This window comes from Capricornis sumatraensis, chromosome 20 (assembly GCF_032405125.1).
Source record: "Capricornis sumatraensis isolate serow.1 chromosome 20, serow.2, whole genome shotgun sequence".
Classification (NCBI taxonomy): Eukaryota; Metazoa; Chordata; class Mammalia; order Artiodactyla; family Bovidae; genus Capricornis; species Capricornis sumatraensis.
In genome coordinates, this window is record NC_091088.1 from 62,348,068 (window position 1) to 62,374,814 (window position 26,747).

At 50.9% G+C, this 26,747-nt stretch overlaps 2 protein-coding genes across 2 annotated transcripts; both read right to left on the reverse strand.

The window, feature by feature from the left end:
- Positions 1 to 339: 339 nt before the first annotated feature.
- On the reverse strand, positions 340 to 4,329 carry LOC138096351 (cytoplasmic tRNA 2-thiolation protein 1-like). Its single transcript, XM_068992506.1, has 2 exons — positions 3,822 to 4,329; positions 340 to 1,590 (listed from the first exon to the last, which is right to left on the reverse strand). The coding sequence occupies exons 1-2, from the start codon at positions 4,327 to 4,329 to the stop codon at positions 1,055 to 1,057; spliced, it is 1,044 nt and encodes a 347-aa protein (XP_068848607.1). The 3' UTR covers positions 340 to 1,054.
- Positions 4,330 to 7,290: 2,961 nt separating this feature from the next.
- On the reverse strand, positions 7,291 to 25,117 carry LOC138096865 (carcinoembryonic antigen-related cell adhesion molecule 18-like). Its single transcript, XM_068993118.1, is given in 7 exon segments — positions 7,291 to 7,465; positions 18,516 to 18,651; positions 20,098 to 20,373; positions 22,041 to 22,310; positions 23,498 to 23,648; positions 23,650 to 23,855; positions 25,066 to 25,117. Coding segments are annotated over 7 exon segments (1,266 nt in total).
- Between the last annotated feature and the right edge of the window lie 1,630 nt (positions 25,118 to 26,747).

Sequence of the window (26,747 nt, forward strand, 5' to 3'; positions counted from 1 at the left end):
GGAGACTCCCAATGTCCTGGGCTGGGCAGGGTGGGAGGAGATTCAGGAACGCTTTCAGGAGGCCCCTGGAGGATGTGGGCAGAAAGATGGGAAAGGAGGGCATTTCTAAAAAAGGAGCAGTCCAGCAAAACTTGGAGGTGGGACTGAGGACACCAAGCCTCCTCAGGAGTCAGGCAGGCAGTTTCCGAGCCTCACGCCTGTCTGGATCGGCAGGGCGGCAACCCTGAAATCGAGCGCTCCCCTTGTGGCCAAACCTTAGTGTGAACAGCCAAGTCGGACACATTTATTGAGCGCTTTATTAAACATTCACAACAGTGCTTTGATGGGAGGCCTTGATTCCATTTTCAGCGGAGCAAATGGAAGATTCGAGAGGTTAAGTCACTCACCCAAGCTCACCCAGCTCTGCCTCTAGAATCTGAAGTCTGGAGAGCCGCCCCAGTTGCTCTTCATCCGTCAGAGATTCAGGTGGTAGTGGGGATGAGGATCCACCGTCTTGAAGAGCCCCAGGTGGACCTGGGCGTGAGTCCCCAGGTGGGGCTCCAGAGAGGTGACCTCAGGCCAGTGATGGGCCTCGGGCTACAGCCAATAAGATCGTGGTGCGGGTGAAGTGAGATGGCCCAGCGCCTGCAGTACACACAGCGCTCACACGGAAACACCACGAGTGCTGTAACTGACATGTCCATCCAGCTGCCTGGTTGTGCTTAGCCTACTACAGGCAAACACGAACATCAGGCGGGCAGTAGGCGATCGAGAAGGGTTAGGGCTATCTGAGCACGTCCAGAACCCCACAGAGGTACAGGCAAGCAGCCCCCTAATTCCCACTCGCTCAGGAATGGAAGGTCGTCTAGTGCTCTCCTCCCTGAGACCCAGGAGTCCCCGGGCCCCAGCCCCAGGAGCCCAGAGCCCCAGCGTCTGCAGGATCGCAGGTAACAGGTTCCGTCTCTCTCCCAGCTGCACACGAAGCCCGGGCTCAGGTAACGCGGGTTCATTCCGTGTCATTTATAGGCGGTCCCGCGCCCCCACGGCGCCGGATCCCCGCGGGGAACTGCAGTCTCTAGAAGTCGGGGACAGGCTCGGAAGTCGGCGGTCGGGACGGCTGTGGCTCCCGCGGCGGTCCCTCCTCGTCCAGCCCCCGGCGGCCCTTGCCGATGGCCAGGCGGGGCCGGCCGCGGTTCAGGCCGTCCAGGAGCGCGCAGGCCTGGCAGAGCGCGCGGCTGGCCAGCGCCCCGCAGCGGGAGCAGGCGCCGGGCGGCGGGGGCCGCGCGGCCGGGGCCAGCGCCAGGCGCTCGGCCGAGTGCACCAGGTCCAGCACCGCCGACGGCCGCGCCGCCTCCAGCATCTTGAGCAGGTCGCGCGCGTGGCCGCGGAAGGCCTCGGGCGCGTACACGCACTCCTCGGAGAAGTAGTCGAGGCGGCGGAAGTGCGCGTACAGCACCACCTCCTTCTGCGACGCCAGCTGCAGCGGGCGGCAGCGCGGCAGGGCGCCCCCCTCGCCCGGGGAGCCCAGGCCCCCGCCCCGCGCCAGCCGGCCCGCGTCGCCCCGCAGGAAGTTCATGAGCACCGTCTCCGCCATGTCGTCCGCGTTGTGTCCTGGGAGAGGGGAGACAGGAGCCGTGAGGAGGGGGCCGGGGCCGGGGGGCCGCGGGAGGAGACCCCGGGGCACCGCGGGACGGCCTCGGGGAGGCTGCGGGGGGACCCGGCGAGAAATGAGAGGGCGACGCACCCAGGCTCCCGTGGAGCAACCCGGAGTGCCTCACTTAGCCCCCACTTATCGCAGACCAGGCCCTCTGCTAGCGAGTGAAAGTCCTTTAGGCTACAACTATCATTTCAGCGCCTCCCTCTGTGGCACAGTAAGTAAAGAATCTGCATGCAGGGCTGGAGACCTGGGTTTGATGGTGGGTCGGGAAGACTGTCATTTCAGTCTCAATGAAAAGTGTACTTCAGGGAATTCTCTGGTGGTCCAGTAGTTAGGACCCTGTGCTTTGGATGCCGAGACCAGGTTCAATCCTTAGTTGGGAGAACCAAGATCCCACAGGCCCAAGAAACCCGCCCCCCCAACAAAAACATGTACTTCAGACTACACGGAAGTCATTTAATGCAGATGGGAAACAGGACTGTTGTAGTAAGCAGAATCCCCCACCCCCTCAACCTGAAAATATATTGGGTCCCATGGTGAAAGAGAGAAAGATTGCGCATAGAATGAGGGTTAGTAATCAGCTGATGTTAATATAGGGAGAGCAGCCCAGCTTTGCCAAGTGGGCCCCAGGGTAATGACAGGGGTCCTTAAAGGTAAAGAGTCGGGATGGAAGATGTGGGAACACAAGCAAGGTCAGACGATGCAAGATGAGGACTCAGCTGCTGGCTTTGAAGCTGGAGGAAGGAGGCCTCCAAGAGGTAGCCTCTAAAAACTGGAAGAGGCAAGAAAATGGACTTTTCAGTAGATTCTTCAGAGGAATGCCAACCAGTGAGACCTCTGCCTGAACTTTAATCTCCAGAACTGCAACCTAACACATTCGTGTTGCTGTTTTTCCTCATTTGTGTTGTTTTAAGCCACTGGATTTGTGGTGATTTGCTACAGCAGCCATAGAAAACTCATGGTTGTGGACACAAGTGCCTTTGATGGCACAGACTGCAATGTTTTGGTGTTACCTTTGTTTAGAGGGACCAGGGACAAAGTAAGGGAATATTTACACAGCATTAAAAAAAAAAGCACTGATTCTCACAACCATTCTCTCACCGGGACCACCCACAGCTGCCACCCTCCAGGCTCATCTCCTTTGCTCCGCCCTTGCCTCTCCAACCCAGGCTCCTCACCCCTGCCCTACCCACCCATTTCCCCATTGCTCAAAGGATCAGATGTTAACGCCTCACCATCAAAAGGGGAAAGTGGATCTGAACTCCGCCCACTGCTCTGGTCTTCCTGGGGCCCCTCAAAGTGGCCTGGGCACAGATGGTTCCCTCTGCCTGGAACAACCTCCACCCCGCTCAAACATCACTCCTCTTCACTTCCTCATCAGAGCCCCCCATCTCAAAAGCCCTCCCTCATCCCCTCTCTCCACACCATAAGGTCCTCTTTTTGCTCCATGTAATTTTTCCCAATGGCATTTATGATCGTCTATCATTTTATATTTGGACTGCGCAAAAGGGTGGGCTTAGGTCTGTCCCGGGCATCGCTGTATTCTCAGCCATAGCCCGGTGAGCATGTGAGCATATATAATATAAATGTGTATAGTGTGTACTCTATATATTAACAGCTTGGAGCTGGCATTTAGTAGAAACCCAGTGGTTGTTTGTTGAAGGAATGGATGAGAGCGAGAGAAGAAAAGATAGTTGTGGAAAAGAAGAGGTGCCAACAAGAAAAAGAAGTTATGAGGCAGAGAGATACTTTCCAGCGATAGAGATGGATTCTGAAGAGAGACAGCTGGGGGCCATGAGACCAAGAGTATTCGAGACGATTAAAGATAAGCAAAGACTCAAAGACCTGATACCCAGAGACTAACTCCTGCCACTCGCTTCTCCCACCTCCCACCCTCCTGCCAAGCTGTGCAGACCAAGAGAGCGGCCAAGACCCAAAGTCTTTGTGATCCCCAGCTCATCCCGTTTCCTCCTGCCCCCACCACCCTGGCAGTAACCTTCTGTACTTTCCGGCCCCATGCTGGAGCATGCGCACATCCCCTTCTCCAAGTTCGGTTCTTTCCTCTAGGCCATTCATAGTCCCCATTACCACCTAGGCATGCACTCCAGTGCCCTATCCTGCGCATGCGCCCCTCCCACCACGCCTCCTCTGGGCCACGCCTCCTCTGGGCCACGCCTGCGCTCACCGGTCACGACGTGCGTGGCTCCCACGAGGCGCGCCCCTTCCTCCAGCGCGCGGCGCCGCAGCACCCCGCAGAAGGTGCAGCAGGCGCGGCTGCGGCCGGAGCCAGCCGTGCTGCGGGCCACGGCGTCCATCGTCCAGCCCCCGAAGAGGTCCGCGTAGGCCACGATGGTGAGCGGGAGGTCCCAGCGCGCCGCCTGCCGCCGCACAGCCGCCAGCGCCGCGTCCCGGTAGCCGCCGATGCCCTCGTCCACCGCCACGAGGTGCAGCGAGATGCCCAGGCGCGGGGCCAGCTCGCGCAGCACGTGCGCCAGCACCGTGGAGTCCTTGCCGCCCGAGGCGCCCACGGCCACCACGGCACCGGGAGGCAGCAGGCGGCCCGCGACGACTGTGTGCAGCACCTCGGCCTCGAAGGCGGCGCAGAAGCAGGCGCCGCACAGCGCCTGGCCCGAGCGCAGACGGCGGAGGGCGGCGCGCGCCGTGTGGCAAGAGGCGCACTGCGGGGCGGGCATCGTGGGGTCCTGGAGAGGCAGGAGGTGTCGGCTTCTCCTGGATGGGTGGAGAGGGGAGGCGGGTTACACGTGGATTCCGGATTCCGGGTCGTTGCTTGCAGAGGGTAGTGTCCCTGCCGAGAATAGTGGGGACCAGGTAGGCTTCTTCCAGAGTAGTTGTAGTAGTTGGTAGTTTAGTCGCTAAGTCGTGTCCGACCCTTGCGACCCCTTGGACAGTAGCCTGCCAGGCTCCTCTGTCCATGGGATTCTCCAGGCAAGAATACTGGAGTGGGTTGCCATTTCCTTCTCCATCTTCCAGAGTAAGGGAGGGCTATATGTATACAGTTGACCCTTGAACAATGCGAGGATTGGGAGTACAACCAAATTCCACATAACTTTGCAGTCGGCCTTCCATATCTTCCCTGATCCAAGTCCAAGGATTCAACTAAACTGTGGACGGTGTAGTATTGTATGTATTTATTGGGAAAAAAAAAAATGTCTGAGTCTCAGTGGAGCAGTTCAAACTCATGTTGTTCAAGGGTCAACTGTTTGACCCTGGAAGGTTTAAGGAGGCTAGTGCCTCCAGGAAGGCTTCTTGGATTACATCCATTACACACCAAGGAGAGAGAAGTAGCTGGTTGGGGGTGAGGGGTGGAGGGGAGAGGGAGAGATAGGCAAGTTAGGTCAGATTGTTTGGAGGGATGGAGGTGCATATTAAGGACCCGTTTCACAGTCTCCAGGGAAGCCACCCCTCTTATAACCCTGATCAGAAGGACAGGTCGCTGACCTGGGCTTCCAGGGCTGCTCAGAGAGCTTGGGGAGGGTCAATGATCTAAGAACAGAAGGAGGCAAGGGGACTGCCAGCAGTTCTGTTAGGGGAAGGGGGATAAACAGGAAAGACCAACTGAATTTCACTTTGGTGGGGGTGGGATGCTGTCTCTAGGAATGGGTCCCGATTGTATCCTCTGAAAGGCAGGGCAGGTATCCTCTTGATAAAGCTTCTGTGGCTTTATCAAGAGATGGATCAGCCCATCTTTGACTCCTTCTGTTCCCCCCACCTCATTTCTCCCCACCCAGCCATGATTCCCTCTCTTCTTGGACCCACCTGCCAGGGGAACCCATAAGAACCCACCAGACTGAGTCCCTCTCCTCCAGGGCACCATCATCTCTGGGCTGGACTATCATAGTGCAGTACCTTCTGAGCAGTTCATCCTGTTTCCAGGATTTCCCATAAAGTGTGGAATCATTTTATGTGACTCCCATGCTTACTGTCTATAACACCAGTTAGGTGCCAGTGCAACTCAGCTGTCTGACAGGCATCGCAGACCCCAGATTCCTGATTCCCTTTCCCAAACCTGCTTCTCTCAGCTCTGTCCCTCCAGCTACTCAGGGCAGGAGCTTTGTGTCCCAGGACACTGGGCTGCTTTCTCCATCCCTCTTAACTCTCCCTGTAGGTGATTCCAAATTGCAATGTAAGGTCCCAACCTTTCCTCCAAATGCCCCACTGAGAATGCACCTGGGGCATGTCCTCAAACCTCAAACCCCATACATCCAACTAGAATGGAGCAAATCCTGTTTGTAGCTTCAAAACAGACCCAGAAGCCCAACAATCCTTAGCATCTCCACAGCTGCGACCCTGGTCTGAACCATGTCTCTCTCCTGGATACTGCAGGAGGCTCCTCCTTGGTCTCCCTCCCCTTGCCTCCCCTCCTCTACACATGAAATTGTCCACAAAACTGCCCAGGGTCTTCTCTACATCCTCCCATGCGTCTCACCTTACCCCTGCCTCCGGCTTGATTCTCCCTCGCTCTCCTCGTTTGCCTCCTGCTCAGCCTCTTTTGGAGAGGCACCTTCATGGTTCCCAGGTCCTGCCCAACTCGTTTTCCTTGTGGGTGACTGAATCATGATGTCCATCGGGCTCGTCCTTCAAATGTCCCATTGAAGATACCCACTGGTTCCCCAGAGTCCTAGGTACCCAAACTGACCAGTCCCCTGCTCCCCACGGAGAAACCTGTTCTTGCCCAGTTGTTCGCTGCTTGCTGAGAGTACCACATCTCCACCCAGCTCCTCCGTAGGACAGGACATACAGTCACTCTGGACTCATCTCTCTTCTCCCCCTAAATCTACGGTCACTAGGGCCCAGGAACCTGCCTCCTGAATGAGGAAGACCCTGCCAGGGAACGAGTCTGCAGATTTTCAGCAGCTCATAGGCCATGACACAGCTTTAATTTTAATTCTGAGAGAGATGGGAGTCATGGGAGGGTTCTGTGCAAAGGAGGCAAATGATCTGATTTAAGTTTTAAAAGTTTCCCTTTGGCTGCTGTATGGGGAACAGACTGTGGCAGGCAGGGAGACCAGAGAGGAGGCTATGGCGATAGTCAGTGAGATGATGTTGGCCTGGACTGGGGTGCTGGCAGTGGCGATGACAAGAAAAGGTGGGGTTTTGGATCTGTTTTGATGGTACGGTCCATAGGACTTGCACAAGACTTGGACTGGGGTGGGGTCATGAGGAGAGAGGACTGAAGAATGATTTGGACGCTTGGGCCTGAGCACCTGGGAGGATGATGGGAACATTTAGTTGTGGAGGAGGCTGACTAGAATTCCATTTTGGACACGTCAGATTTGAAATGTGTATTAAGCATCTTCCCTCGCAGATTTTATACACCCCAGGCTGGCTCAGGCGCCCCCTCTGGGGTCGCAGAGCCCCATGTATGCCTCCATCCCAACCGGATCACGACGCTACCTTTCGTGGTGACAGGCCTGTCTCCCTTACCCTGTCCTGTGAGCTCACTACAGGCAGGGAGGGATAGGGTCTGCCTCAGCCACCACTGACTCCCCCTGCCTTCCAAGGGATTTGGCAAAGGATCGGGGTTCAGTAAAGATTTGTATGCTGAGGGAATAAGCGCTCCCAGAAGGCGGGGCCCAGACCCCAAGTGTGCCTCCGGATCGCAGCTTTGTCAGAATGATGGGTAGTGTGTAACATCATTCTATCAGGACAGGTTTCAGGACAGTGTAGGGACCTCCTGGAAGTATCCAGTTGGGGGTGAGGGCAGGAAAATGGTCGAATTTCCCCGAGCCCACCCGGGGGAGAGGGGTGGGCGGGCCAGAGACAGGCTGGACGGCACAGCCCACAGTGAGGATTCCGGTCAGTAGGCCTCTGGGATACAAGCATTGGGACATCAGAGGCGAATGTTATTACCCCCGGAGAGTCCCTCAACCTTCGCACGGCACCGCAACAAAGAGCGGGCGCTCAGGGGCCGACTAGCTCCGGGAGGAAATAACTTACCTGAGTAGAACGCGGTGCTGGATCGTCCAAACGGCCTAACACGCGGAACTCCTGTACGGAAGTGGCTCCGAGACTACGACTCCCACAAGGATTTGGGAGCTGTCTTGCCTACGGCTCCCATAGCCCCACGCGACGGCTCCACCTGAGGCAGCGGTGGTTACTGAGGCCCTTGGCCTACAACTCCCAGCAGTCCTTGCGGCCCCTTATTTCAATCTGCCCACTACTCCCAAAATCCACTGCGCTGTTCCTTCTGCGCCTGCGCATGGGCAACGGACGCGGCGCGCGTACTGTTAACTAGGGTAGTGAGCTGTCACCTTGCCTTAAAAGGCGAAGTGGCTGCATTCGAATTATCTGCTTTTGTGGGATTACGATAGGCTTTTAGAAGGATTGTAGTGCACATTGGAGTTCCCTGGTGGCTCAGACAGTAAAGCGTCTGCCTACAATGCGGGAGACCCGGTTTCAGTCCCTGGGTGGGGAAGATGCCCTGGAGAAGGAAATGGCAACCCAATCCAGTATTCTTGCCTGGAAAATCCCATGGACGGAGGAGCCTGGTAGGCTACAGTACATGGGGTCGCAAAGAGTCGGACACGACTGAGCGACTTCACTTTCACTTTCATAGAGCACATTATTTTTGCCCTTTGAGTTTGGGTCGCAGCCGTGTGAATCTCTTTTACCACATTTTATTGGTAAAAGCAATAATGAGCTCAATCCAGATTAAAGAGGAAGACGTAATAAGTTTCATTGTGTAATAAATGAAGTTTATTACTATTTTGCCTTAAGGAAGTGGTGGGATTGTTTGGAGCTCTTTGGAAACTTGTACCTACAGCTACTCATCTGTCAGCTGCTCCTTCTATTTGATGATGGCGATTAACCCTTTCTGTCAGGCATGTTCAGACAATGAAATGGGATCATACATGTTAAGGGACAGAACAAAACTTTCACCTTACCCAGTGCTTGGACCAGTGTGTCAACAGCCTGGCATTTTCCAAAGAACATTCCTGAGGGTGGCCAGAAGGTCAAGGAAGATGAATAGAGATCTTTTCCCTGGAGTCCCTCCTCCCAGGTAGACCCGGGCCCTTCCCGGCACGTCTAACATATTGTTGGCCCTCCTGAATCCAGACCAAGGGTCCTTGTTCTTTGTGGTCAACCTCCCCTCCCCCTCCCCAAGGCCGCAGACATTCTGAGTCAGCAACCAACTCCGAATCAGCACCACGGATAGCGGCATCGCCGTTTCCTAGGGATCCCCAGAAACCAGAGAGAACCCAAGGGGTGCAGAGGTGGGGTTGGTCACAGAGAGAGCCCAGAACTTGCTAGCTGGTGGAGGATCCCCAGTACAGTGGGAGAGTGAGTGGGATTGGGAACATGGTACCTGAGCGTCCAGGGTCATCTGCAGAGCTCACATCACTTGTGAGACCCTGAAAGTCCCCACTATGTCTACTTGGCCTGTTCCTCTCTGAGAACTCACCCTTTAGTCCAGAGAAGCAAGAGACCCGCCCATCACATGCCTTTGTTTCCCCGCCACAGGCACTTCCCCCGTCTCATTGGAATTGTGGATGATCTGTCTCCCAACCAGATGTTGCTTTTCTCAAGGGCAAATGTTGAATCTTTACTAAAAACCTAAAGGTATAGTGTAGATGGTTGATGAATGAATGAAATTTCTTCCCTCACCTCATGGTAAGCATCGACAATTCTTTCCTCTCACATTAACATACACTTCCTATCACCCAGCCCAATGAACCCTAAGCCGTCAACTGATGAACTGACTTCCTGTGCAATTTACTTGCCCACTCTGGACCTCAGTGTCTTCTTCAGCAAATTGAATAAGTGGGGTTAAAAGTCCTCCTAAACTCTGATGGGTTGTGGTCAAAAGTTCCTCTTTCACCCACCATTGGATTCTCTGTGACTTCCCTCTGTCTCTTCTCTGATTTGTCTGTTTTTGTTTGCAAATTAGGGACCATGGGAAACAGCCCTTCTGAGCACTGAGATACTATAACTGCCCCTGCTAGGAGACAGTGAGTTGGTCAGGACAGAGGGGGCCCAAGAGGGGAATGGGGCTACAAGATGAGATATTAGCTGGAAATGCAAGAGTTGATGGTGTGGGCATGCCCATGTATGCGTATCCCCTGCATCTTCCCTTCTCAGTGATCACAGCACCAACCCTACCCCAGGTTATGGGTAATGGTTCTATGAGAGGGGTGAGGGGTCTAAGATGGGCAGATGCATGAAGCTGAATGGAAGAAAACAGATGGATTTTTTTTTCTCTTTATACCAAGTCTTAAGAAAAACAAGTGCAAAGCTTAGTACCAAAGGCAGCACGCTCGGATGATAAAGCTACAGAGAAAAGCAAGGAACCAGTTGGTATTAAAGTGAGGCTAGGGGCTTATTGGGGCTTTCCTAGTGGCTCAGAAATCAGGTAAAGAATCTGCCTGCAATGCGGGAGATGTTGGTTTGATCCCTGGGTCGGGAAGAACCTCTGGAAAAGGGCATGGCAACCTACTCCAGTATTCTTGCTTGGAGAATCCCATGAACAGAGGAGCCTGGTGGGCTACAGTCCATGGGGTGGGAAAGAGTTGGACATGGTTGAGCTAACACTTTCCGTTTTTTTTCACTTGGGGCTTATTGAGGGAAGTGGGTGTGCAGTGGGGAGGAGAAACAAGAAGGAGATCCTGAGGGGCCAGCAGCATTCTGTTTCTTGGATGGCACAGTGGTCATGGGGGCAGAGAAGTGGGAGGGACTACTGGGTTCACCCACAAGAGGGTCTCGGATCACTGAGATGGGGCCCTGGGCTGGAAGCAGCCCTTTCCCACAGCCTGGGAGAGGCCTCCTTCCTACCTGTGCCGTTTTCTTGGACAATGGTCACGGTCAAGTTCAGTGGAAAGTCTGTGACAGAGAGACATGGGGGACCCATGTCAGTAGTGAGGCCTCAGTGGACGTGGGCCCTGTGTCCTCAGAAGCTGCATAAGTGGGGAAAGGATGGGGCAGGGGTCCTCCTGACCCCCTCCCAGGCCAAATTCTGGGACCCGATGTTTGAGGCCCATGACCCCCGTTATGGGTAATGGCTGCCCTCCAGACCCCTTCAGGGACCCGGGCGTCCTGGCCCAGCTCTCACAGGACACGTTGAGGTGGATGATCCTCGCTGTGCTCACTTCAGCTCCAGGTGAGGTCACCTGACAGGGGAGCTTGGTGCCATGGGGTGAACACCAACGGGAGGGGGGTCCTGGGGCCCAGGGAGGTGGCAGCAACTGACGTCCAGGAGAAGATGGGGGGTGCGCCCACCTCACAGACCCAGGGCACAGAGCAGGTCAGGTTCCTGGGGCGGCCGGGCTCCAGCGTCCCAGAAATAAGGATGTGGGGTGTGTGGTTTAGGGCTAGTGAGGAGAGGGGGAGATGGAGGGATTAAAAGGGGGTTCGAGGTGTGACCCCCAGACAGCCTCAGGCTTTGGTCCATCACCTCCCTTAGGCCCCCCTCCTGCTTTACCCCAACCCCCATTTCTGAAGGAGAGTTTCATTCATACTTGTTAATATTGATTCTGCTGCTGCTGCTGAGTCGCTTCAGTCGTGTCCAACTCTGTGTGACCCCAGGGACTGCAGCCCACCAGGCTCCGTCGACCCTGGGATTCTCCAGGCAAGAACACTGGAGTGGGCTGCCATTGCCTTCTCCAATGAATGAAAGTGAAAAGTGAAAGTGAAGTCGCTCAGTCATGTCCGATTCCTAGCGACCCCATGGACTGCAGCCCACCAGGCTTCTCTGTCTATGGGATTTGCCAGGCAAGATCTGTCCCCTACAAATTGGCACTTGCCATCTACCTCGACAAAGATAAAATCCTGAGCCGCTGTAGCTGCTGACCTTCGTGACCCTCTGAAAAGGGTTCAGGGTGGAGATCAGGAATGAGGTATCTGTGCTGTAGGAAAAACTGGCAGGACAGGTCTCCAGACAGTTAGATATCTTCAGGAGATGATTTTATGAGCCCAATTCATGCATCTCCTTATGAAAAGCACCCAGTTCCTTCCTGGTGACGTCTGCTCCTTGTGACTAGCAGTAACCTTCACAAGGCAAGCAGAGACCTTCTTCAAAAAAATATGTGATTAATTAAAAAAATAAATGAAGTGGCAAAAAAAAAAAAAAAGCTTGCTTGCATGTTCCTAAGTTACATATATACTGACCTTTTGCCCTATCTCTTTGGTGCAGTTTCTTAGACCTAGAAAGGCTGTCTCCAGGGCTATAGTCCTCATTTTGCCCTGAATAAAGCTTAACTCACAACTCTCACATTGTGAATTTTTTTCAGTTGACAATGGCATGTTTAAATATTTTTGATTTGGTGGGTTAAATATAATACAATTTAAAGTAATTTCAGACTTCCTTGGTGGTCCAGTGGTTAAAAGTCCTGCCAATGCTGGGGACGTGGGTTTGATCCCTCAGGAAACTAAGATGTCCACTTGGGAAACTAAGATCCCACATGCCGTGGGACAACTAAACCCATGCACCACAACTCCTGAGTCTCTAGAGCCCTCGAGCCACAACTACGGAAGCCCCCACATCCTAGAATCCATGCTTTGCAACAAGAGAAGCCACCACAATGAGAATCCTACGCACAGCAGAGAAGAGTAGCCCCCGCTCACCACAACTAGAAAAAGCCTGCATGCAGCAACGAAGACTCAGTGTAGCCAAAGATACGTAAATAAATAAAATTTAAAAGTAATTTCACCAAGTTGTTTTCTATGGTGGCTATTAAGACTTTTAAAATTACACACATGGCTTGTATTCTATTTATTTTGGACAGCATTACTCTAGAAGGAAACCTAGAAAAATATCTATGGATGTGCAAAGAATTCTTAAAGGACATCCAAAATACTAAGCATAAAAATACATAAATTAGACTTCATTAAACACTTCTGTTCATCAAAGACAGAATTAAGAATATAAAAGGGAAGCTATAAGGTAGGAGAAAATCATATCTATCTATCTATATCTTCTATCTATCAAGAGATCCCTGAAAGACAGGTTGAACTTACATATAAAGAATTAATGTTTTCAAAAAAGAAGCTGGGCCTCAAATGGAGTCATACCTGCTAAGCCCCATATCAGCAAACAACACTTATTACCTAACTTAATTGCAATTTCAGCCTCCCAAGGATATGACCTTTAACCAGTCAGTTTGTAATTTTCTGGTCAGCACTAGTGAGATGATGTTCCATATAGATCTCTATCTCCCAAAGAAAGATGAGGTAATTCATTCTTCCCTGGTCCCTGCACCCTTCTGATATAAAAGACTTCCATTTTGTACATCTTTCTATTTGTTCAGTGAGATGTTGCCTGATTCATGAATAAGCAAATATCTAACTAAATATTTAAATCTGCTCAGTTGAATTTTACTTTTTACACCGATGACAACTTAATTTTTAAATTGGGAAAAATGACTTGTTTATATATTTTTGTAAGAGAAGAGATCCAAATGACACATGAAAAAATGCTGAAAAGATGCCAGAGAAATGAAAATTGTAATCACAACAGATGTTCTATCAGAACTATTACAGGGGCTAAAATTTTAAAACCTAAGCATACCAAATGTTAGAGGGGATGTGGAGGAACTGGAACTCTTGTACATTTCTGAGTGTGCTCAGACTCTCAGTCATGTCAGACTCTCTGTGACCCCATGGACTGTAGCCCACAAGGTTCCTCTGGCCGTGGAATTTTCCAAGCAAGAATATTGGAGTAGGTTGCCATTTCCTACTCCCGAGATCTTCCCAAACCAGGGATTGAACCCGTGTTTCCTGCCTTGGCAGGCGGATTCTTGACAACTTACACCACCTGGGAAGCTACACATTTCTGTGGGGGCGGGGGCGGGAGGAATGTAAATAGTACAACTGCTTTGGAAGATGATGTGGCCGTTTTGTGTACAGTTAAGCATAATACATCCGTTCTATAACCCAACAATTCTACTCCTAGAAATTTACTCTGGAAGAATAAAAGCAAATATCCACACAAACACTTATATGTGCCTGTTTATAGCAGCATTATTTATAATGGCCCAAATGTGGAAATAACCCAAATAGTAGAAGAGAATGAATAACCAAAGTACGATATATCCATACAATGGAATACTAGTCCTCAAAAACAACAATAACAACAACAACACATGTAATGAGAATGAATTTTGAATACACGTTGAATGAAAGAAACCAGATGCAAAAGAATACATACCTTATCATTCCATTGATATGAAGCTCAGCAATAGGTAAAATTAATGTGTAGTAGCAGAAATTCCTCCTTCATGGATCACAGCCTTGTCCTGGTGAAGGGGTTTGCATAACCCAATGAAGCTATGAGCCACAGCTCAGGGCCACCCAAGATGGACAAGTCATAGTGAAGAGTTCTGACAAAACGTGATCCACTGGAAAAGGAAATGCCAACCCCCTCCAGTAATCTTGCCTGGAAAATTTCGTGGACAGAGGAGCCTGGTGGACTCCTGTCCGCGTGGCTGCAAAGAGTCAGACACAACTGAGCACCCACAACTGACTTACAATATTATATCAGTTTCAAGTGTACAATCGAGTGATTTGACTTTTTTAATGGAGCTATAGGTTTAGATATAGACGTAGAACACGTGCCCATCTCTGTCAATGGGAATACACAATGGTTAACTTGGGATGTGTTTGCGTGTGTCAGTCGCTGTAGGGTCCAACTCTCTGTGACCTCACAGACTCTGTAGCTCACCAGGCTTCTCTGTCCATGGAATTCTCCAGGCAAGAATACTGGAATGGATTGCCATTCCCTTCTCCAGAGGAATTTCCCAACCCAGGGAACAAATCCCCGTCTTCTGCACTGCAGGCAGATTCTTTACCGTTTGAGCTACAGGGAAGTCTGTACCATGAAAGTGAAAGTCGCTCAGTCGTATCAGACTCTTTGCGACCCCATGGACTGTATACTTCATGGAATTCTCCAGGCCAGAATACTGAAGTGGGTAGCCTTTTCCTTCTCCAGCGGCTCTTCCCAAGCCAGGAATCGAACCAGGTCTCTTGCATCTTACAGGCGGATTCTTTACCGACTGAGCTATGAGGGAAGCCTGTGAGGGATGTGTTTAGTTTCTTATTATTTGCATCAGGCGATTTTTGGAAATACCTGTGAATCTAATGCATCTTAATGCATAGATATGACAGGCTGCGGTGCATGGGAGTGCAAAAATGGTGGACATGACTTAGTGACTAAACAACAACAATGGCGGTTAAATAATGGAGCACAGAGGCCACATAAAAGGGGTTGGGATGTGTAGGGAGAGCGTACAGACTTGGCAACTAGATGCAATAGCAGGCACTTCTTTCCAATCGGACTCCACAGGGGAGGGAGCTGGGAGCCTGGGACAGGGGCAGACGATTCCCCTCTCAAATCTTGACAGTTTACATCCGAAAGAATTTTTCACGGCAGCTCACAGTCCCGAATCTCTCCTAACAAGGACCGGGATCCCTGTTGCCTCCTCCTCCTCCTGAATCACTCTTCATAACAACCCTCCCAGCTTTTTCTGAGCCGCTCAGATGCAATCCTGGAATGACCTGTCCCCGGTGGGTGGATCCAGGCAGTGACAGGCAGAAAGCCCCGCCCACTCTTTTCCTTCTCCCTTCCTGCGCTCAGAATGAAAATAAAAAACCTCATCGCTCCTCCCAGAGGAAGGTCCTTGTTTATATGACATGGCTCGGCCACTGTCCTGCCCCACCCAGGACGCCTTCCGGGTTTGAACAGCACTGTCCATAACCCCACACTCCCCAGTTGAGATCAGGCATTAATTCAAAGTTCCCCGAGGCGTTGTCACTTCTGAACCAGGCTGGGGAATGAACTGGGGTGTGGAAGGTTGTCTGTGCCCTTGCTGGGTCCCAGCTGGGCGGTGGAGTCTGACAGTGGCTTTCTTCTAAAAAACTATCAGACACACGTATGGCTTCCTGGGACATTTGCCAAGCACCTGGCCGGTGTGAGGCTCTGTGCCAGGTGTGCTGAAGGATCCTGAGGAATGCAAAGTGTCGCTCAGGTTATGGAGAAGAGGAACCAGACTCAGAGAGGTTAGGCGGCTGCCTCGGGGTCACCCAGCTACTCAGGGCAGCGTTGGGACTCATGCCCCTCCAGGGTTCTGAGGGTCTCTTCCTCATGGACTCTTGTTGGGTCAGGCAACCAGCAGACCTCTTGGCCATGTGTTTGCATGAAATAACCTCCTATGAGGACTTTTGATTTTTATTGAAGAAACAGCAGTGAAGGACCTAGTGACTCGGGGACAGGCAGATACAGATGAGGAGATGAAGGCTAGAGGACCCCAAGATGGAAGAGGTCTTAAGCAATGGGCCCAGGAGACTGCCTTGTGTCCAGAAATGGCCCTAACTGCTTCATGAACCTTCAAACAATCAGGTATTTCTTGAGAGCAGCGACCACCACAGGGACTCACCTGGGCTTCCACACTCCCCTAGATCTGGCTCTAGAGTCTAGAGTCTCTCTTTTTCTTTCTCCCTCCCTCTTTTCTTTCTATTTTGTTATGGGGATGAGCAAATTTACTTAGATATTTTTGGACACGTGCATGAAGAGAGCTCAAGAAGAAGTTCCAGAAATGGCATTATGAGGTCTCAATAAACCATATGTTGTTTTAATTTTATTGGTTCTTATACTAAATATGAAAACAATGTATACACTTTGAGAAGGGGAAAAAAAACACTTCAGAGAATACAGTAAAGTGCAAAAAGGGAAATTTAGATAGCACCATTAAGAGTTAACAGTTTCTACAATTTGTGCACAGATATTCATACATATATGGAGATACATATGGTATATCTATATGTCGATATTGTTGTTCACTTGCTAAGTCATGTCCCACGCTTTGCGCCACGGACTGCAGCACACCAGGCTCCCCTGTCTTTCACTATCTCTCGGAGTTTGTGCAAACTCATGTCCATCGAGTCGACGATGCCATCCAGCCATCTCGCTGGATATATATAGCATATAGGTGTGTGTGTACACGTACTGTACTATTGTATCTATATCAGTTAACTAATCTATACTTTTCACAACATGGTCCTATCAGATGCCGGTCTGTATTGTGCGATTCTAACTCGGCATCAAATTGTGAACATTTCGCACACCCGTGAGATCTCATTGCCCAGCAGTTTCTAACCATGACATTCACCCGACAGGCGCTGTGGCTGCATCTCTCTGTCACTGGCGATGCTGAGATGGGGCATCTTTGCAGCCTCTCTAATGGTCCCACAGGGTCTGGTTAAGGAAGTCGAGAAGTTGGAATCCAATTTACTGGTAGGGAAGAGGCGTGGGAATTAGAACCCCGAGCTCCGCGCATGCCCCGCCCCAGTCTGCATCCCATTGGCTGGTTCTGATTGGCAGATGCAGTGGTCAGTGGCCATGTGCTCCTGGGGTTCCCCACCCTCCCACCACTGGGTCCTAGGAGCAGACTGTAGACGTTCTCTGGGAGCCTCCACCTCCAGTCCCAGTGGGACTGGCCAGAGTTCCTTGCTTGACTGTCCCCTCCAGCCAGTCCCTGGGCCCCTTCCAGCCTAGCCTGTCCCTATGGGGACTCTCACGCCCGCTTCACCTCCTTGCCTGTCCAGTTTTATCCTCCAGGTCTGAGGCAGACAGTCATATAGACCAATTTGCCCTATGGAGAGAAATTAGGGAAGAAGTCAGATCTGGGATCCATAGGAAACTGTGAGAGTCCTGGGTAGATGAGGGATCAGCTTCTTCTTTCCAAGGCCCTGTACTCCTAAGAGAGATAATGAATCTGGGGGCTCACCCCTTACAATGAGTATCTCCAACATTTGCACAGTTTAATATTTCTGAAGTCTTAAGGTCACTAGAGAGCAATGCTGTGGGGCAGGGGAGAGGGAAAACAGACCGGGTGTTCCTGGAAAAGATATAGGTACTACCTGGCTTGATTATTGATGATGATGAATTTCACACCTGTTTTATGCCAGGCACTACGGTAGATCATGTATAGAAATTGTCCTGAACTCACCAAACAGATACATAAGATATATTTTGTGGCTGAAAGAACAGGTGTTTGCAGAGGTTCCTGGGTAGCCACTTGCCCAAAGTCACACAACTTCCTAGGTTCAAGTCTAAACCGCCTCCTTTTATGAAGCCCCTAGAGCAACTTCACTTCACATGCATTGGAGAAGGAAATGGCAACCCACTTCAGTGTTCTTGCCTGGAGAATCCCAGGGACAGAGGAGCCTGGTGGGCTGCCGTGTATGGGATCACACAGAGTTGGACACAACTGAAGTGACTTAGCAGCAGCAGCAGCAGAGTCCTAAGATCAGAGTTGGGGTAAACTCCAGGGAGATAAGGAGAGCTCACATTTTCTGAGCACTTCCTCCATGCCAGCGCCCACCACTGTAACCTGGATGACACTACCAGTCTCCACACAGAGTAAGTGATTGTTATCAGCATCACCTCCATTTTGTTGTTATTGTCGCTGTTTAGTCGCTACATTGTGTCTGACTCTTTGCGATCCCATGGACTGTAGCACGCCAGGCCCCCCTGTCCTTCACTATATCCTGGAGTTTACTCAAACTCATGTCCACCTAGTTGGTGATGCTATGCAACCACCTCATCCTCTGTCTCCCCCTTCTCCTCCTGCCCTCAATCTTCCCCAGCATCAGGGTCTTTTCCAATGAGTCGGCTCTTTGCCTCAGGTGACCAAAGTATTGGAGCTTCAGCTTCAGCATCAGTCCTTTCATCACCTCGACTTTACAGGTGAGCAGATGGAGCCTCATGTCCTTGTTATCTATTTGTTTGCCCAGAGGATCCCTGAATACTCAGTTCCTGGTTGGTCCCTTCCCCATTCTGGCTCTGCCTCCCCTCTCAAGGATGTGCTGTCCCTTGAGTTTGAGTCCCTGGCCAGTGTCCCACCCTGGGCCCAATGCAGTAGGTACCTACCTGGTAGAGTAATGTCTGAACAGGGCACGGATCAGGACCATAAGGAAGTGGGTGAAGCCCAGAACTGTGAATATGATGAGAAACACCAACAAGGATCCTGAGATGGTGAAAGTTCTGCTGACAACAGGCCGGCGCCCTAGGAGGAGAAGAGCTCAAGAGCATCATTCGCTCATCCCTTCGTACACTCACACATCTGCTCTTTGACGATTTCTCAGCACCTTCTTCTATGTGTGAAGCACTGTTCTGGGTGCTAGGGGCTCAGCAGTGAACAAAAGAAACTTCTTGACTTGATGGGGCTGATGTTCTAGCTGGGAAGTGGAGCAGTCAGCAGTTAAGCAAAGAAACATCCCACTTCATCACAGGTAGTGAGAAGTGCTCTGGAAAAGCATGAGCCCAAGTAAGGGGAGAGAGGTCGGCAGGGCAGGGTGTGCTGGATACCAAGGGTCATGAACTCATTCCACAGGGATTCATTCACTGAGCTCCAACTGTGTGCCAGGCACCATGTTAAAAACTGGGGACAAATGATGGTCAAAGCGCTTGTGCAGCCTCTCTCTGACCTTCTGAAGTTTAATAGTCTAATGAATGTCAAATGGCATGAATTGAAGCATCATTCACACACAAAAATTGTATCATTCGATGCTTAGTAAATAGTGAGAGGTAACTGAAATAAATGTCTCCAGCCCCCGTTCAGTGTCCACTCACGTCATTCTGGGCCAGGCTGATGGCTTCTCGTGCCCTGTCTGATTTCCCTCATGCAGCAACCCCATCCACTAGAACCCTCACTATCAAATTGCAAAGGGGCAAACAGGCTCACAGAGGTGACGCTGCTGCCCCTGTTCACACAGAGGGGCAGCGGCAGAGCTGGGATTTCATCTCAGGTCGCTAGGCTCCAGAGCTCCAGCTCTTCACGGCCCTGCATGGCTGCTCTCTCCTCAAGCCTGTCCATCTCTCTCTGTGGTGTAAAGGATCGGACGTGGGGTTCCTGAATAGGTGCCTCCTCTACGTGCAGACTCCTTCCTAACCTGCTCCAGAGGCCACACCATGGACAGCTCCCCACATCCCCCCACCACCTCCCCTGGCGTGTTCCCACTTGCTCATCTCAGAGCAGCCCCGCGGATCTGTGGAGGGCAGGGGCTGTGAGGTCAGATGGCCAGGGTTTGAATCCTGCATCCTCTGCCCATGAGAACTGGAGCCTTGAACAAAGCACCTAAACTCTCTGTGGCTCCATTTGCTCACCAGTAGAGTGGAGGTGATGCTAATAACGGTCACTTTCTCTGTAAAGAGACTGGAGGGTCACCCCGGTTAGAATCACCCAGGTGAGAATGGTGGCTGCTAGCGTAAATGCTCAGTGTTGGCTGATCCTGCATCCCTGGAATTCACTCCAACTCTGACCTGAGGGCTCTGAGGGCTTCATAAAAGAGGCAGTTTGGACTTGGACTTGGGAGGTTGGGGGGACTTCATCTGACTATTGTGAGCATGGCGACACACGGTGAAGAGGACATTTCTGATGACAGGCATCCCCCAGGCAGAGGCATAGAAGTGGGGAGATTTGGAGAGAGCGACTGGCCTCTCCTGCACTCACAGGGTGCCCGGACGTGGACTTCATCGTACAAGGTCAGCTGGGTGGCGGAGTTCTCTGCGATGCACCTGTATCTGCCCATCTGGTCCCAGGTCAGACTTGGCAGGGTGACGTTCTTCTCTGAGAAGCTCAGGAAGGAGCCATTGTGCATCCAGCGGTACTTGGATTCTGGTCTGGAATAAGAGGTACACTCCATCTCCACCTGGGAGCCGATCTCAGCAGACAGGATGCCACCGAAGTCAGTGGGACTGCTGCTGAGCTGCAGACTGTAGGGCCCATCTGCAGAGACAGAGAAGGATCCCCGGAACCATTCTTCTGACACCTGAGGTCCTGACTCCTTCTCTCAGTCCACACAAGTCCTCCCCCAGCCCCAAGATGCCCCCACTCTGTACCCCAAGCAGACTCCCAGACCCATCCCAGCCAGGGCAGCTGAGCCAACAACAATGATAGTAACCGTAGCATCTTCTGTTGCCAAGAGGTACTACAGCCCAGCTCCCTGGCTGCCCTTCACTTCGTAATAAAATAGAAAAGTAAAAGTAGAAGCAGACATCACACCTACTGCACTCCGGACACTGTTTTAAACATGTCACACATTCACACACTCACTTAATTCCCACCCAACCCATGTGACCACAGCCACTCTTGATCCATTTCATGCCTGAGGATAACGAGGCTCGGAGGAGAGGTTTAGGGATTCATGAGTCCCCTGTTGACCTACAAAAGGACCAGGCAAGTACCCTTATGACCTGGGAGGAATTTCCCTGAACATTTGCAACCCCTGCGTCTTTGGCTTTGGTTCTGAACCTCTGGCCAGTGAGCAGTGTGGGAAGGTCAGAAATGATGACCCCTTTGTCCACAGCTCTTGGGTTAGGGAATCTGAGACACTGCAAGAGTGGTTCCAGATTTAAATGTGATGATGACACTAGACTTAGTGCGTTTCCCAGTTGAAAGAGATGAAAGAGTTGAATCAGTGTGAACAGTCCTGGAATGTTTCAAAGAATCTGAGTTTCACTGCCTTTCTAAGTTCAGTGTCTTGGATTTACAAGACTTGTTTGAGAATTTGAGCAGGTCTTAGTGGGATACCAACTTGTGTTGATGGGCAGCAGAGGACTTTAACAGAGTGTCTATAAAATGCATAATTTAGTTTGAAAACCAAACTCTTTAGGGGAGTATGATCAATCCCATGCCAGGAACAGCAAAAGTAAACGTGATTTTATTAAATTTAGAAGAACTGAATAAGATGATCAGTGAGCTGAATTTGAAGACTCGTAAACAGTTGGGTTTTGAAAAATTAAGAAATGAACTGTCGTTTTAAGAACGGTTGTAGGGGCTTCCCTGGTGGCTCAGTGGTAAAGAATCCACCTGCCAATGCAGGAGATGTGGGGCCCATGCTCGATCAGGGAGGATCCCACAAGCCTCAGAGCAATTAAGCCTGAGCCCACAGCTATTGAGCCTGAGTTCTAGAGCCTGGGAGCCACAACTACTGACACCCACCCACCCTAGAGCTCGTGCTCAGCAGCAGGAGAAGCTACCACAACAAAGAGCAGAGCCCACTCGATGCACCTACAGAAAAGCCTGCATGAAGCAGTGAGGACCCAGCACAGTCAAAAACAAAGCAATAAAATGATGTTTCAAACAAATGGTTGTAAGCAGTCCCCGTATGACACAAAAGACAGGTGTCACAAATTGACACTATTTCTAATCTGAGAGGTAGGGATTAGGGCCCCCATTTTAAACTGAGTGGAGACCAGGGTTCTGAGCAGCGAGTAGGGTTCTGAAGCCTAGGGGTTAAATAGTCAAACCTGGGATTTGAACCCAGGGCAGCTGTCTGCAAGGCGGCTCATGCCGCTCTCTCCAGTTCTGCCGGTCTTATTGCTATGCTGTGTGAAAACCCTGAGCCCCACCCCCAGCTTCACGGGCCCAGAACACAACCCCAGAACACTCACGGGCCACTGTCACGTAGATGAGGTCACTTTTCTGAATGAGCTCTGGGAGAATTTCTATCCCGCACTGAAGTGGTGAGTCGAAGCGGCCGAACATTCGGATGATGAGGGTCTTGTTGTCCGGGGAGATGGTCATCCGGTAATTTCTGGACACCGGCACATAATTCACATACCAGTGGACGTGGCTGTCATTGGTGTAGCAAGTGGCAGCCACCACATCCTCGCCATCTACGACGGAGGTGGTGTTGACCGAGATTTGCAGGATTTCCAACTCTGGGTGAGCAGGAGGAGAAGGTGAGGGGTTGGATCTGTCTCTCCACGCTCTGCTCCTCTCCAGTGGGGGTTTCAGGGTATGTTGGGGGAGAAGCCCAGAATTCTAAGATAGGATCTAGGATCCTGGTAAGAGAGCATCCCTGGGGGTGAGAGGGACAGGGAAACAGGGGTGGGCATGAGGCAGTGGAGATGGGAGTCCTCTACTGAGCCTGTCTTTCAATGCTCTGGGCCATCTCTATGGCTCCATTATAATAACTGTGAGTTCTTACTATCATCCAGTGGCCTGATGGTTGCTTTTGAACCCCCAAACCAGGACACCCCCATCAAAGGAAGTGCAGATAGAACTCAAAGTAACCGATGGTGTTTGTTCTCCATAACAATTCCCCTCATTAGCTTTTCCCATTTTCTTTACAAATTTCTGCCTCTAACCTTAAGACAGACCACAGCGATGGATAATACTGCCATTTTACAGATGAGAAAGCTGAGGTTCAAAAGGTGACATGATATATACAGAGTCAGAGGTGAACTAAGTTCTCCCAGCCTTCAAAACCCACATTGTCCTGCCCTAGCCCTGTGGAGCACCAGGAGCTCACTAGAGTAGACAGAATTCCAAGATGGCCCCATGATCTCCACTCCATGGTATAACCCCTCTATAATCCCATCCCCTCAGTGTGAGTGGAGCTCCTGACTTTGTTGTCGCCTATTGAATATGGCTAAGGTGATGGGCTGTCTGTCACTCCCATCATTAGCTTTGCTATATTAGATTCCTCTCTAGATAGAAAACTTTTTGTTGGCCTTGAAGAGGCAAAGAGCCAGGATGTGAAATCCTGTAGACAGAGTCACATGTGAGAACATGGCCCCAGCCAACACCCTTGAGTCTCAGTGCTGGAAATGGCTGAGCCACATCGGGACTTCTGACTCACAGAAGCGGTGTTCTTTTAAGCTACTAAGTTTGAGGCTATTTGTCACGCAACAGGAGATAACTAATACACTGAGAGGGAACCTGGAGCCCTTGAAGGTAGTGAGGGTTCCATTTCTGGGGAGAATCTGGGCTACCATCCACCAAGGTTCCCAGTGTCATCTGGAGGTGGGTGGAGACAGGACAGTGTGAGCTTCAAGGGACACCATTCCCTAAATCTCCAGTCCAACTCAGCTGCAGTTAGGTGGTGGGGCAGCTGCCAACTCACCTAGAATCTCGAGCCAGCCAGTTGCTCTCTGGGTGTCACTGATGGTGTCCACCCTCACGGTGTAGTTCCCTGTGTCATTTAACTGTGCCCCCCTGATCCTCAGCGTACCTCTAACGGACACACTTTCCCGGCCGCTGTACATGGGGCCCATCCCGCCTGGAATGAGATGTGGCATTGTAGCTGATAATCAGATTTTCCTCAGTGTCATTTGCACCCCGGTGCCAGCTGTATTCCTGAACATCTTCAGGGGCGTTCTCGATGGCCAGTGAGCTCGAATATCTTTCCACTCCGATGAGTGAATCCGGGGTGATGTAGATTTGGCTGGAGGCCTGGCGGATCCCACAGGCCAGCAGACTGGCTGAGGAAGACAAACAGAAAAAGACACACACACATACATACATGCACACAGGTTTACACCGCAGACCATGATCCACAGAGACCTTGGAAAATGGGTCAAGGGCTTCTAGCTCCTGAAGGACTTGGCAGTCTGTTCCCCTGCTCTCCGTCACCTCAGCCCCTGCCTCCGTCCATTCCTTTATCATCCTGTTCCAGGATGGCCTCCTCCCTGAACTCCAGCCCATCCTCACAGGTCAGTTTTGTGGATCCTTATGAAGCCCCACAGGTGACCCTGCCCTCCTTCTGCTCACATATCTCCCATGGCTCCCCAGTGCTCTCACAAAAGGTTCAACCCTTAGCATAGCTTGTGAAACACGTACAGAGAACCGGTCTCTAGGACCTAGGGTAGGCTCTTTTTGAGTCACATCTACCCTACTTTACCACCTTCATTCATTCATCAGAAGACACAGCATCCAGACTGTGTGCCCCAGTCACACACACAGCTCTTCTTGACCCACCACACATACTCTTCCCCACTTCTTGCACCCTGATCCCTGCTCTCTCCTCCCCACGTCCATCTTCCTTGTTGACTCACGTCTGTGTCCCCAGCTCCCTGGAGATCAGGGTGGAGCCCAGCTGGAAGGCTCAGAGTGGTTATCTGGGGGGGTTAAACTCCCCCAAGAGGATCTACACTGTCTTTGACTTACCGTTTAGGTTCAGTGGCACAAACACCAATGGGGGTGTGTATCTGTTATCTCCTAAGTGGAGGGAGGTGTCTGCTGCTATAGGAACCCTAAGCCTTGCCTCCATGGAGGAGGCAAAGACAGCTGAGACCCCCTGCTCCAGGGCTCCAGGTGTGGGCCCTAGAGGTTTTGAAGGACAGTGTATGTGGCCACCAGGGAAACATGAGAGTGGCCAGTGTCAGGAGGAAGCAGAGTGTTTTGGGGAAAGTGAGGGATTGGGAGGGGTCCTGCCAGAGAGGTGGTGGAAGGGATCAGGGCAGAGGAGGTGAACCCAGAGGAAGTGGTTGCTGGGAATTGTGTGTTGGGGTTCAATTTCATCATGCCTTGTGGTGGGTAGAGACGAATGCTACCCGTGTGTGTGTGTGTGTGTGTGTGTGTGTGTGTCTCAGGCAAGCCGTGCCCAGGTGTGTGAGTTCATGAAAGTTCTGCTGAGGGTCCTGGATCACTCCCTTTTCCCCCACCTCCATCCTGCTAGCCCTGCTGTCTTACCCACAAGGACCAGTTCCCTCCAGAGTCTGCACCTGGGTCTGGAAAGGTTCATGAGCCCCTCCGGTCCTCCTGCTGGAGGGATCTCTCCAGGGACCCAGCCACCTCCTGTGCCCTTTTACAGACCTGTGTCCCCTCAGGCCCCAGATGTGGTCTCCACCCACTTCCTGCTCAGGGATGGACTCTGAACTGCAAGGTGGGAGGGGCTGGGGAAGAGGCACTCTGCTGAGTGGGTGATTATCTTTAGGACTTGATACCGGCAAGGAAGGACCTTAGACCCATGGCAATTTAGAATGTCAATAATCATTATGAGGAACTTTTGACACCCCCAACTGACTTTCCTTAAAACTGAATTGGACCACAGAGAACAAAAAGAGAACAAACAGCTCACTCATCCCCTAGTTGTACAAGGGTTCAGTCACTATCTGCTTCAATCTCCCAGCAACAGTGCACCCTGAGAGGATTTCAGGGTGAAAAAACAGGATGAAGCACTCTGTGATTTGGGTAATCAAGCCCCCATATGCATGACTCAGGAAGAATTTCATGAATTCTTCTGGTGATGAATTTCATAAATTCTGACTGATGACTTCTGCATCAGTCATATGCAAAAAAAAAAAGCACTAAAATCATTAACTTGGTATATCTGTTCTTTGTGATGAGCTGTGATCAGTTACCAAGATGTATGCTTGATGACACAGTTTTCCCAGCCCCCAAATTCAAATACACACTGGCTTCTGCCCTGCCTTTTTGGAGCAGTTCCTCAGAGCTGTCTCCCTGGCTACAGTCCTCAGGAAGACCCTGAATAAAACTTAGATGCTCTGTGTTTTGCTTTAAGTGGACACCCTTTAATAGAGTCAGCCTAACTTATCACCCTGGTTTCTCCAATTTATCAGTTAGTTCATATGCTTATCAGTGAAGACTTCCCTGTGACTCCAGCACCAAAGTGAAAGCCACTAACTGGGAAATGCCTGAGAGGTCTCTAGGAACCCAGAGACCAGCCAACTAACTGATTTATTGTACAGTCAGGGTTGGGCAATCACTAGATGACTTTATTGTGTGCTTTCTAGGGTTTTTCCAAAGCCTGTTGATTGGACAAAATTCAGGCTTGCACAGAAAAACCTGATGAACCTATTCAAGACTATCACAATCAGCCTCAGATTTGAAAGAATATTCTGATCTTCCTTCAAATGTTGCTTCCAACCAGGTAGCTTGTAACTCTATGGTTGTTAATAGGCTGAACTGGAACCTCTCTATCTCATAAGAAGGACCAGGATGGGCTGGGAAACTCTGCTAGAGATTTAGCTGATCTGTTTCTTCCTCCCTCCCTCCTTGTTTGCCCTTTCCTTCCTTTCATTCTAACTGCCATGGTGATGAACAAATTTGCTTATATATTTTTGGACACACCCATGAAGAAAGTTCAGAAAAAAGTTTCAGAAATGGCATTATGGGGTCTGAACTAACTCCATGATGTTTTAAATTTATTGGGCAGTATTTTCTCTTTTGTTTTCAGATTTTTTAAAAAATATTTTTTAAAACTGAAGGATAATTGCTTTGCAGAACTGTGTTGGTTTTTGCCAAAGTATTGCGCTGTCTTTTCTAACTATGAGAACAAATTATACATTTTGTGATGAAAAAAAACCACACCCAGAATATACAGTAAAGTGCAAAGAATGAAACTGAGACAG

Excerpts from the sequence above, each read along its gene's own strand:
- LOC138096351 (XM_068992506.1), bottom strand. The coding sequence starts at position 4,329 with ATGCCCGCCCCGCAGTGCGCCTCTTGCCACACGGCGCGCGCCGCCCTC. Across the intron at positions 1,591-3,821 it reads AGCCACGCACGTCGTGACCG|GACACAACGCGGACGACATG; the intron begins GTGAGCGCAGGC and ends CCCCTCTCCCAG.